An 11,742-nucleotide genomic window follows, 5' to 3' on the forward strand; every position below is an offset into this window, starting at 1 on the left:
GGGCCCGCCCCGCCGCCATCTTATCTGAGCCCGGGGGTGGTGAGGGTGGGGTGACGTCACCGCCGCCATCTTGGGTGAGGGCACGCCCGGCGCGTGAGGGCGGGGAGCCGCCATGTTTAGTGCGGGCAGCGAGGGGGGGGCCGGACCCGGCCGGGCTGGGCTGGGCTGGGCTGGGCTGGGGGGGCGGGAACCCCCAATACAGGGACCCCCCCCCCCAACATAGGGACCCCCCTCGGATAGGGACAGGGACCCCCCCCAATATAGGGACACGCCTCAGACAGAGACACTCCCCATACAAGGACGTCCCTCAGACAGGGACAGGGACCCCCCCAACACAGGGACCCCCCTCAGACAGCGACAGGGACACCCGATAGCCACAGGGACACCCCGACAGCCCCAGGGACCCCCCTCAGACAGGGACAGGGACCCCCAAAGAGCCACGGGGACCCTCCTCACACAGTGACAGGGACACCCCGACACGTCTAGGGACACCCTGATAGCCTTAGGGACACACGAACACCCCCAGCGACACCCCCGAGAGCCTCAAGGACCCCTTGACAGGCCCAGGGACCCCCTGACAGCCTCAGGGACCCCCCTCATACAGTGACAGGGACCCCCGACAGGCCCAGGGACACTCCTCACCCCCAAAACCCTCCACCACAGCCCCAGTGACCCCCCCCGACAGCCCCAGGGACACTTTGTGGCATCAGGGACCCTGCCCAAAGCCCCAGGAACCCTCCCACAGCAACAGGAACCCCCATACTACAGCCCCAGAGATCCCCCTTCACACAGCCCCAGGGACACTGCCCACCCCACGACTCCCCCCACAGCTCCAGGGACCCCCCAACAGCCCCAGGGACACATCCTGGCATCAGGGACCCCGCTCAAAACCTCAGGGATACCCCCTGCAGCACCAGGGACCCCCCCGCCACAGCCCCAGGGACCCCCCCACCACAGGACCAGGGACACTGCACACCCCAGGGACCCCCCTACAGCACCAGGGACCCCCCACCACAGGCCCAGGGACACTGCACACCCCAGGGACCCCCCTACAGCACCAGGGACCCCCCACCACAGCCCCAGGGACACTGCACACCCCAGGGACCCCCCTACAGCACCAGGGACCCCCCACCACAGGCCCAGGGACACTGCACACCCCAGGGACCCCCCGATAGCCCCAGGGACACACCCCAGCATCAGGGACCCTGCCCAAAACCCCAGGGACCCCCCCACCACGGCCCCAAGGACGCTCCCCAGCATCAGGGGACCCCTCTCATCCCCAGTCCCTCCAGCCCAAATGGCATCCACAGCCCCGGGACCCCCTCAGCCCCACTGACACCCCCTAGAGCCCCAGAGACCCCCCGATTGCACCAGGGACCCCCCCCCCCCCCCCCCATAGCACCAGGGGCCCACCTATTGCACCAGGGACCCTCCCCAACCCAATGATACGGTGGGGGGCTCAGGGCTGTATTTGGGTCCATCCTGGGGGTCTCAGGGGCTGTATTTGGATCAGGGGTGGGGTCTCAGGAGGCCTCAGGGCTGTGTTGGGTCCATCCTGGGGATCTCAGGGGGTCTCAGGGCTGTATTTGGGTCCATCCTGAGGCTCTCAGGGCTCTCAGGGGCTTTATTGGGCTCCATCCAGGTATATGTTGGATCCATGTCGGGCTCTCAGGGGGTCTCGGGGCCGTGCCCACGCCCATCCTGGGGGTCTCAGGGCTGTACTGGGGTCTCGGGGGGTCTCAGGGCTGTGTCCAGACCCATCCCGGGGGTCTCAGGGCTGTATTGGGGTCTGGGGTGGGGTCTCAGAAGTCCCAGGGGCTGTATTTGGGTCCATCCTGGGGGTCTCAGGTGTGTGTTGGGGTCCATGTCAGGCTCTTAGAGGGTCCCAGGGGCAGTGTTTGGGTCCATCCTGGGGGTCTCAGGGGGTCTCAGGGCTGTATAGGGGTCTCAGGGGCTTTATTGGGCTCCATCCAGGTACACGTTGGGTCCATGTCGGGCTCTCAGGGGGTCTCAGGGGCTGTCCCCTGCCCGGGCCGGGGGTCTCAGGGGCTGTATTAGGGTCTCAGGGCTGTATTTGGGTTTTAGGGCTGTATTGGGGTCTCAGGGTCTTTATTGGGCTCCATGTCGGGCTCTCAGGGGGTCTCGGGGCCGTGCCCACGCCCACCCTGGGGGCTCTCAGGGGCTGTCCCCCTGGCCGTCCCGGGGCTCTCAGGGGCTGTCCCCCTGGCCGTCGCTCTTGCCCAGGTTCAGCAGGGAGGAGAAGAGCCCCATCACGTTGGAGCGCAGCTCCCGGGCCAGCGGCTCCAGCTGCTTGTTCGCCCGGTCCAGGTACTGCCTGCGGGGCGCGGCCGTCAGCGGGACCGGGGACGGGGACGGGGACGGGGAGGGGGGAACGGGAGGGGGAACGGGGACGGGGACGGGGACGGGGACGGGGCGGGTCTAGGGCGGGGGTCCCGAGAGGGATCTCGGGGAGGGATCCTGGGGAGCTGGTCTGGGGAGGGATTTCGGGGAGGGGTCCCGAGGAGGGGTTCTAGGCAGGGCTCATGAGGAGGGGTCTCGGGGAGGGATCGTGGGGAGAGGTCCGGGGAGGGATCCCTGGGAGGGATTGCGGGCGGGGGTCCCGAGAGGAATCCCGGGGAGGGATCCTCGGGAGGGGGTCTGGGGAGGGATTTCAGAGAGGGGTCCCGGGGAGGGGTCCTAGGGAGGGATTGTGGGTGGGGGTCCCGGGGAGGGGTCCTAGGGAGGGATTGTGGGTGGGGGTCCCGGGGAGGGGTCGCGGGGAGGGGTCTCGGGGAGGGAATCCCGGGGAGGGGTCTCGGGGAGGGGTCTCGGGGAGGGAATCCCAGGGAGGTGTCCCGGGTGGGAGTCGCGGGCGGGGGTCCCGAGAGGGATCTCGGGGAGGGATCCTGGGGAGGGGTCTGAGGAGGGATTTCGGGAAGGGGTCTCGGGGAGGGGTCCTGGGCGGGGCTCATGAGGAGGGGTCCTGGGGAGGGGTCGCGGGGAGGGGTCCTGGGCGGGGGTCGCGGGGAGGGGTCCGGGGAGGAGTCTCGGGCGGGGGGTTCCTGGCGGGGGTCGTGGTCGGGGGTCTCAGGGAGTGGTCCCGGGTGGGGGTCCCTGGGAGGGATTGCGGGCAGGGGTCTTGAGAGGGATCTCGGGGAGGGGTCCTGGGGAGGTGATCTGGGGAGGGATTCGGGGAGGGGTCCCGGGGGGGGGTCCTGGGCGGGGGTCTCAAGGGGAGATCTCAGGGAGAGCTCCCAGGGAGTGGTCCCGGGCAGGGGTCCCAGGGAGGGATCCTGGGCAGGGATCTCGGGGAAGGATGCAGGGGAAGGATCCAGGGGAGGGGTCCCGGTGGGGGTCCCGGTAGGAGGGGTCTCGGGGGAGGATCCCGGGGAGGGGTCCCGGTGGGGGGTCCTCTGCAGGGGTCCCGGCGGGGGTCCCGCCCCGTACTCGGCCTGTGCGCGCAGCTCCTCGGCCCGCAGGCGCTGGGGCAGCTCGCGGGTGAAGAGGTCGGAGAAGCTTTGGAAGTGCCGGGTCAGGAAATCCTCGCTGGCCGCGGGCTCCGCGCCCTCCCCGGGGCTCTCCCGGCGGGCCCGCGCCCCGCCCCGGGCCGTGGCCACCAGCGCCAGCAGCACGGCCACCGCCAGAGCCACCCTCATGGCTGGGGGGACACCGCACTGAGACCCCCGGGGCGGGCGGGGGGCGCTGCCCGGCCCAAGGACCCACAGGGGCTGCCTGACCCACCCATGGAAACTGCCTGCCCCACAGGGACTGCCTGACCCACCCACAGGAGCTGCCCGACCCACCCATGGAGACTGCCTGACCCACCCATAGAGACTGCCTGACCCACCCACAGGGGCTGCCTGACCCACCCATAGAGACTGCCCGACCCACCCATAGAGACTGCCCGACCCACCCATAGAGACTGCCTGACCCACCCACAGGGGCTGCCTGACCCACCCATAGAGACTGCCCGACCCACCCATAGAGACTGCCCGACCCACCCATAGAGACTGCCTGACCCACCCATAGAGACTGCCTGCCCCACAGGGGCTGCCTGACCCATGGATAGTGCCCGCCCCACAGGAGATTCCAGCCCCATGGAAACTGCCCGCCCCATGGAAATGTCCGGTCCCATCGGAATGTCCGGCCCCATAGAAAATTCCAGCCTCATCCCAGTACATTCTCTGCCCCACACCGCAATCTGTGCCCACACCCCAATCCCAATCTGTGCCCCACATCCCAATCTCAGCCCCACATCCCAATCCCACACCCTAAATCCCACACCCCACACCCCAATCCCACACCCCAATCCCTGCCCCACACCACAATCTGTGCCCACACCCCAATCCAGCACCCCAATCCCACACCCCAATCTCTGCCCCACATGCCAATCCCTGCCCCAGACCTCAATCCCACACCCCAATCCCTGTCTCATGCCCCAATCCCAACCCCACACCGCAATTCCTGCCCCACACTCCAGCCCCACATCCCAACCCTGACCCCATGCCCCAATCCCACACCCCAATCCCTGCCCCACACCTCAATCCCAATCCCTGCCCGATGCCTCAATCCCGCACCCCAATCCCACACCCCAAATTCCACACCCCACACCCCAATCCCTGCCCCACATCCCAGCCCCACACCCCAATCCCAATCCCAGCCCCACACCCCAAACCCTCTCCCTGTCCCACACCCCAATCCCGGCTCCACACCTCAATCCCTGCCCCACACCCCAATCCAGCCCCACACCCCAATCCCTGCCCCATGCCCCAATCCCACACCCCAAATCCCACACCCCACACCCCAATCCCACACCCCAATCCCAATCCCAGCCCCACACCCCAATTCCTGCCCCACACCCCAAATCCCACACCCCAATCCCAATCCCAGCCCCACACCCCAATCCCTGTCCCACACCCCAATCCCCGTCCCCGCTGACCTGTGCAGGTACCAGGGCAGTTTTGGGGTCTCCCCTCCCCCGGCCCCGTTTTTATCCCCCTCCCGCCCCCTCCCCTCCCCCGGGCAAACACCGCGGGGCCGAGGGGCGGGAGGGGGGCCCTGTCCCCTCCCCTCCCCTGCCTGTGTCCCCTGTCCCATGTCCCCTGTCCCCTCCCCGTGTCCCCTGTCCCCTGCCCCTGTCCCCTCCCCGGACTGTCCCGTGTCCCGCAGGGCTCGGGGGGCCCCGGGGCCGAAGGTTGTCACCGCCGTGTCACCGACCCTCGGCCCCCCGGCGGGATGGGGGGGGGACAGCGGGGACACCCCGGGCCGGGGCCACCGCCGGGGACACGGGGGCAAAGGGCGCTGGTGGCGCTGGCGACAAAAGGTCGGAGTCCCCCCGGACAGCGCGGGGAGGGGACAGCGATGGGGACACGGGGACAGGGACAAGGAGGGGGTGGCCACAGAGGTGGCGCGGGGCGGGGACAGTGGGCTGAGGAGATGGGGACAGGGGGGACAGGGAGGGGACAGGGCAGGGGACACAGGGAGGGGACAGGGATGTGGGGAAGGGACACGGGGGGACATGGAGGGCACAGGACACGGGGGGGACACGCCGGGGTTTGGGGACACACAGGGGACACACCAAGGTTTAGGGACACGCCGGGATTTGGGGACACACGGGGAGTGTGAGACACACGGGGAGGTTGGGGACACACGAAAGTTTGGGGACACACTGGAGTTTGGGGACACACGGGGGATTTGGGGACACTCGGGGGGTTTGGGGACACACCGGGGGACAGCGCGGGTTTGGGGACACACGAGGGCTTGGGGACACTCGGGGGACACGCCGGGGTTTGGGGACACACCGGGGGATGGGGGACACACGCCAGGATTTGGGGACCCGCCGGGATGCGGGGACACACGGGGGACACACTGGGGGGGAGGGGGGGGGTTGGGGACACACGGGGGGGGGGGGGGTTGGGGACACCGGGGGGGTTTGGAGACACCAGAGGTTGGGGACACACGAGGGCTTTGGGGGCTTTGGGGACACTCGGCGGGTTTGGGGACACTCGGCGGGTTTGGGGACATCGCGGGTTTGGGGACACACGGGGGGTTTGGGGACACACACAAAGGTTTGGGGACACACCGGGGTTTGGGGACACTCGGGGGTTTGGGGACAGACAGGGATTTAGGGACACACACGAAGGTTTGGGGACACACGGAGGGTTTGGGGACACACGGGGGGTTTGGGGACACACCGGGGTTTGGGGACACACACGAAGGTTTAGGGACACGCCGAGATTTGGGGACACGGGGGGCGGGGGGGGGGGGGGTTTGGGGACACGGGGGGGACACATGGCGGTTTGGAGTCACACGAAGGTTTGAGGACAGGGCTGTATTTGGGGACACACCAAGGTTTGGGGACACACGCCGGGATTTGGGGACACACGAAGGTTTGGGGACACACCGGGGTTTGGGGACACGCCGGGATTTGGGGACAGCGCGGGGACACACGGGGGGGTTGGGGGACACACGAAGGTTTGGGGATACGCCGGGATTTGGGGACACGCCGAGATTTGGGGACACGCCAGGATTTGGGGACACTCGGGGGACACACCGGGATTTGGGGACACACACGAAGGTTTGGGGACACACCGAGATTTGGGGACACGCCGGGGTTTGGGGGCACACGGGGGACACACGGGGGTTTTGGGGACCCGCCAGGGTTTGGGGACACGCCCGGGGACAGGAGGGTGGCACGGAACGCGCCCGCCCCGGAACGTCTCCGCCCGTGCCCGGCGGGCCCGGAGGGGTCGCATTCCGGCGCGGCCCCGCCCTCCCCTCTCAGCCAATGGGCGGCGCGCGGTGCCCGCGGCCAAGATGGCGGCGGCGCCCCCCCTGAAGGCGGTCCGGGCGGCGCCGCCCGCGATGGCGGCGGGCGCGGGCCCGTAGCGGGCATGGGGAACGCCGGGGGCCGCGCCCCGCGCCGGGCACAGCCCCGCGGGAACCCCGGCAGCTTCGACGAGCTGCACCGCCTCTGCAAAGGTGCCGCAGAGCCGCGCCGGGACGGGGGGGACTGAGTGGATAGAGGGGATGAGGGGACTGAGGGGACAGCGGGGACAGAGGGGCTGAGGGGACAGCAGGGCCATGGGGACAGCAGGGGTGACAGCCGTGTCCCCTGAGGGACTGGCCCAGGGATGTCACTGCTGTCCCCAAAAAGGGGTTGTGGGTGTCACTTGGGGGGGTGACAGCCACGTCCCTGGGGAGCTCTGGGTGTCCCATGGGAGGTGACAGCTGTGTCCCCAGGTGGGTGACAACCTGTCTGGGGGTGACAGCTGGGTCTGGGGGTCTCTGGGTGTCCCAGGCGGGTGACAGCCCTGTCCCTGGGGGGTGACAGCCGTGTCTGGGGGGTGACAGCCGTGTCTGGGGGGTGACAGCCCTGTCTGGGGGGTGACAGCTCTGTCCCAGGCGGGTGACAGCCCTGTCCCTGGGGGCTGACAGCCGTGTCTGGAGGGTGACAGCCCTGTCTGGGAGGTGACAGCCCTGTCTCTGGGGTGGCTGACAGCCATGTCCCTGGGGGTGACAGCCATGTCCCCAGGCGGGTGACAGCCCTGTCTCTGGGGAGGTGACAGCCCTGTCAGGGGGGTGACAGCCCTGTCCCTGGGAGGTGACAGCCCTGTCCCCAGGCGGGTGACTGTCCTGTCCCTGGGGGTCTCTGGGTCACCCTGGGAGGTGACAGCTGTGTCCCCAGGCGGGTGACAGCCCTGTCCCTGGGGGGTGACAGCTCTGTCCCAGGCGGGTGACAGCCCTGTCCCCAGGCGGGTGACGGCCCTGTCCCTGGGGGTCTCTGGGTCACCCTGGGAGGTGACAGCCGTGTCTCCAGGCGGGTGACAGCCCTGTCCCCCCAGAGGTGTTCCCACCGCAGATGGAGGGGGTGAAGCTGATCGTCACCAAGACCCTGAGCAGCCACTTCCAGGTGGGCCAGGGGACACCTGGGGACCTCGGGGTGGGGGTGGCCGTGTCCCCCACCCCACACTGACCCCTGTGACCCCTGTGACCCCCTGTGACCCCCGGTGACCCCGGTGTCCCCACAGGTGACACACACGGTGCACATGAGCACCCTGGGCCCCTCCGGTTATCGCTTCAACGCCACCTTCGTGGGGGACCGCCAGCTGGGGCCCACCGAGGTGACACCGCGGGCTGTGACACCGGGGGGTGGCCTGGGGCAGGGGCACAGGTTGTCACCTCTCCTGGGATGTCGTGGTCACCCAACGAGCCCAGGGTTGTGGTCATCGGTGACCTCGGGTGACCTCAGGGTGGTGGGTGGCCTCAGGGTGGCCCTGTGGGATCGTTGGTGGCCTCAGGGTGGTCTTGGGGTTATGGGTGGTCCCAGGTGGCCCTGAGGTTGTTGGTGGCCTTGGGGTCATTGGTGACTCCTGGATCATTGGTGGCCTTGGGGTCATTGGTGGCCTTGGGGGTCATCGGTGTCCTCGGTGTCACTGTTGACCTCGGGCTCATTGGTGACCCCAGGATGGTCAGTGGCTTTGGGGTCAGTGGTGGCCTTGGGGTCATCGGTGTCCTCGGTGTCACCATTGACCTCGGGCTCATTGGTGACCCCAGGATGGTCAGTGGCTTTGGGGTCAGTGGTGGCCTTGGGGTCATTGGTGTCCTCGGTGTCACCACTGCCCTCAGGCTCCCTGGTGACCTCCCTGTGGCCACAACCCCACGGGCCAGGTTCACTGGGGTGCTGCGGCCACCCGGGGCTGGGGACACTCTGTGGTGGCCGTCCCCGTGTCCCTGTCCCCGTGTCCCTGTCCCCACGGCGGGCTGTCCCCAGGTGTTCCCCACACTGCTTGGGGACATGGACAGCGCTGGCAGCCTCAACGCCCAGGCCCTGCACCTGCTGGGCGAGCGCCTCCGCGCCAAGGCCGTCTTCCAGGTGAGCCCCGGGGGGTCAGGACACCTGGGCATGTCCCCTGCGTGTCCCTTGTGTCCCCAGCACTGTCCCTGTCCCCCGGGCAGACACACCAGGCCAAGTTTGTGACGTGGCAGTTTGACGGCGAGTACCGCGGGGACGACTGCACGGCCACCCTCACCCTGGGCAACCCCGACCTGCTGGGCGGCTCCGGTGAGAGAGACACGGGGCCTGGGGACATGGGTGGGGTGGTGGTGGCCCTTGGGGACACCGCTGGCTCTGCAGGGACAGAGGTGGCCCTCAGGGACACTGCTGGCCCCTCAGGGAGGGGGGTGGCCCTCGGGGACACTGCTGGCTCTGCAGGGATGATGGTGACCCTTGGGGACATGGCTGTCCCCTCAAGGATGGTGGTGGCCCTTCGAGGAGGGTGGTGGCCCTTGCGGAGGGGGGTTGCCCTTGGGGACACAGCTGGGATGGCAGTGGCCCTTGGGGACACAGCTGTCCTCTCAGGGATGGTGGTGACCCCTGGGGACACAGCTGGCCCTGCAGGGATGGGGTGGCCCTTGGGGACACTGCTGGGATGGTGGTGACCCTTGGGGACACTGCTGGCCCCTCAGGGATGGTAGTGATCCTCGGGGACACTGCCATCCTGTCAAGGATGGTGGTGGCCCTTGGGGACATTGCAGGGATGGTGGTGGCCCTCAGGGACATGAGTGGCACCTCAGGGATGGTGGTGGCCTGTGGGGATGCTGCTGGGATGGTGGTGGCCCTTGGGGACACGGCTGTCCTCTCAGGGATGGTGGTGGCCCCTGGGAACATGGGTGGCCCCTCAGGGATGGTGGTGGCCCTCAGGGACACAGGTGGCACCTCGGGGATGGGGGTGGCCCTTGGGGACACAGGTGGCCTCTCGGGGATGGGGGTGGCCCTCGGGGACACTGCTGGGATGGTGGTGGCCCTCGGGGACATGGGTGGCCCCACAGGGATGGCACTGGCCATGGTGATCCTCAGGGACACTGCTGTCTCCAGAGTGATGGTGGTGGCCCCTGAGGTGACGCTGTCCCCTCAGTGATGGTGCTGGCCCTGTGGGGACATGCCACTGAGGCCGTGCTGTCCCCGCAGTGACTTTGGTGGCCCTCATGGCCCCACGGGGACACTGCTGAGGCCGCACTGTCCCCTCAGTAGTGGACAGTAAGGACAGCTGACCCTGGTGGCCCCATGGGGACATTGCAGTGACCTGGTGGCCCCGGTGGCCCCCTGGGGACACTGCAGTGACACTGAGGCCGTGCTGTCCCCGCAGTGATCGTGGGGGCCCCATGGGGACACTGCAGTGACAGTCGTGGCCCCAGTGGCCGTGATGGCCCTGCTGAGGCCGTGCTGTCCCCGCAGTGATCGTGGTGTCCCCGTGGGGACACTGCGGTGACAGTCGTGGCCCCGTGGGGACACTGCAGTGACACTGGTGGCCCCAATGGCCCCTTGGGGACCCTGCAGTGACACTGAGGCCGTGCTGTCCCCGCAGTGATCGTGGTGGCCCATTTCCTGCAGAGTGTCACGGCCCGCCTGGTGCTGGGCGGGGAGCTGGTGTACCACCGGCGGCCCGGGGAGGAGGGGGCCATCCTCACCCTGGCCGGGAAATACACAGGTACGGACACCTGGGGACACCTGGGGACACCCGGGGACACCTGGGGACACCCTGGAGATACCTGGGGACACCTGGGGACCCCTGGGGACACCCCGGGGACACCCTGGGGACCCCGGGGGACCTCTGGGGACACCCTGGGGACACCTGGGGACACTTAGAGACTCCTGGGGACCCCTGGGGACACTCTGGGGACCCCTGAGGACCCCTGGGGACACCCCAGGGACACCCTGGGGACCCCGGGGGACCTCTGGGGACACCCTGGGGACACCTGGGGACACCTAGAGACTCCTGGGGACCCCTGAGGACCCCTGGGGACACCCCAGGGACACCAGGGGACCCCCAGGGGACACCACTGCCTCTCTGTTTCAGCCCCAAACTGGGTGTCCACGCTCAACCTGGGCTACGGGGGGGCCCACGCCAGCTACTACCACCGGGCCAACGAGCAGGTGGGTGTGTCCCTGTCCCCGTGTCCCCTCCCCGGTGTCCCCACAGCCCCCTGTGACCGTGTGTCCCCTCCCGCAGGTGCAGGTGGGCGTGGAGCTGGAGGCCAACACGCGCCTGCAGGAGACCACCTTTGCCTTCGGCTACCAGCTCAACCTGCCCCGGGCCAACGTGGTCTTCAGAGGTGGGCCGGGCTCCTGGTGGCTTCTGTCACCCGTTGTAACCTCCCGGTGGCTTCTGTCACCCGCTGTCCCCTCCCGGTGGCGCTCAGCTGTCCCCATGTCCCCTCCCAGGGCTCCTGGACAGCAATTGGAGCGTGGGGGGGGTCCTGGAGAAGAAGTTGCCCCCCCTGCCCGTGACGCTGGCCCTGGGGGCTTTCCTCAACCACTGGAGGAACCGGTTCCACTGCGGCTTCAGCGTCACCGTGGGCTGAGGGACAGCGGGGACAGCGAGGACACAGGGGACAGCGAGGACACAGGGGACAGCAGGGACAGCGAGGACACAGGGGACAGCAGGGACAGCGAGGATGGTGAGGACAACGGGGACAGCAAGGACAGCAGGGACAACGGGGACAGCAGGGACTGCCAGCACCGTCCTGCTCAGGGAGCCATCGGGCCATGCAGGTGCCACAGGGACAGCGGGGACAGTGGGGACACCGGGCTGGGGACAGCGAGTGGTGGCCGCGGGGGAGGGGACCGGGTGTCACCGTTGTCCCCAGTGTCACCCCCAGGGTGTGGCCGCCACCGCGGGGTCCATCGGGGCTGGAGGTCCCCGTTGTCCCCAGTGCCACCCCTGGGGTGTCCCTGTCGTT

At 68.7% G+C, this 11,742-nt stretch overlaps 2 protein-coding genes and 1 long non-coding RNA gene across 4 annotated transcripts; 1 reads left to right on the forward strand and 2 right to left on the reverse strand.

The window, feature by feature from the left end:
• Positions 1 to 1,585: 1,585 nt before the first annotated feature.
• On the reverse strand, positions 1,586 to 2,016 carry LOC310919691. Its single transcript, XR_014591840.1, has 2 exons — positions 1,981 to 2,016; positions 1,586 to 1,721 (listed from the first exon to the last, which is right to left on the reverse strand). It is a non-coding gene; the product is annotated as an uncharacterized lncRNA (long non-coding RNA).
• Positions 2,017 to 2,173: 157 nt separating this feature from the next.
• Positions 2,174 to 4,975, reverse strand: APOA2 (apolipoprotein A2). Of its 2 annotated transcripts, none has more exons than XM_083879187.1 (3): positions 4,940 to 4,975; positions 3,448 to 3,658; positions 2,174 to 2,335 (listed from the first exon to the last, which is right to left on the reverse strand). In XM_083879187.1, exons 2-3 carry the CDS (start codon positions 3,654 to 3,656, stop codon positions 2,209 to 2,211), a joined length of 336 nt encoding a protein of 111 aa, XP_083735313.1. In that variant the 5' UTR covers positions 3,657 to 3,658; positions 4,940 to 4,975; the 3' UTR covers positions 2,174 to 2,208. The 2 variants fall into 2 exon arrangements, with proteins under 2 accessions (XP_083735313.1, XP_083735312.1); XM_083879186.1 differs by lacking the exon at positions 4,940 to 4,975 and adding an exon at positions 3,826 to 3,841.
• A 1,918-nt stretch (positions 4,976 to 6,893) lies between these two features.
• Positions 6,894 to 11,471, forward strand: TOMM40L (translocase of outer mitochondrial membrane 40 like; the record flags this gene model as incomplete). Its single annotated transcript, XM_083879070.1, has 9 exons — positions 6,894 to 6,981; positions 7,845 to 7,912; positions 8,031 to 8,123; positions 8,774 to 8,875; positions 8,959 to 9,064; positions 10,368 to 10,490; positions 10,860 to 10,936; positions 11,013 to 11,115; positions 11,225 to 11,471. The coding sequence occupies 9 exons, from the start codon at positions 6,894 to 6,896 to the stop codon at positions 11,362 to 11,364; spliced, it is 900 nt and encodes a 299-aa protein (XP_083735196.1). The 3' UTR covers positions 11,365 to 11,471.
• Between the last annotated feature and the right edge of the window lie 271 nt (positions 11,472 to 11,742).

Source organism: Zosterops lateralis (assembly GCF_965231275.1).
Source record: "Zosterops lateralis genome assembly, chromosome: 27".
In the NCBI taxonomy this organism is placed as follows: Eukaryota; Metazoa; Chordata; class Aves; order Passeriformes; family Zosteropidae; genus Zosterops; species Zosterops lateralis.

What these genes read in the sequence shown, in the direction of transcription:
- APOA2 (XM_083879186.1), bottom strand. An exon ending in GAGCTGCGCGCACAGGCCGA is followed by an intron (nt 2,336 to 3,447) that starts GTACGGGGCGGG and finishes CGCGCCCCGCAG; the next exon opens with GCAGTACCTGGACCGGGCGA.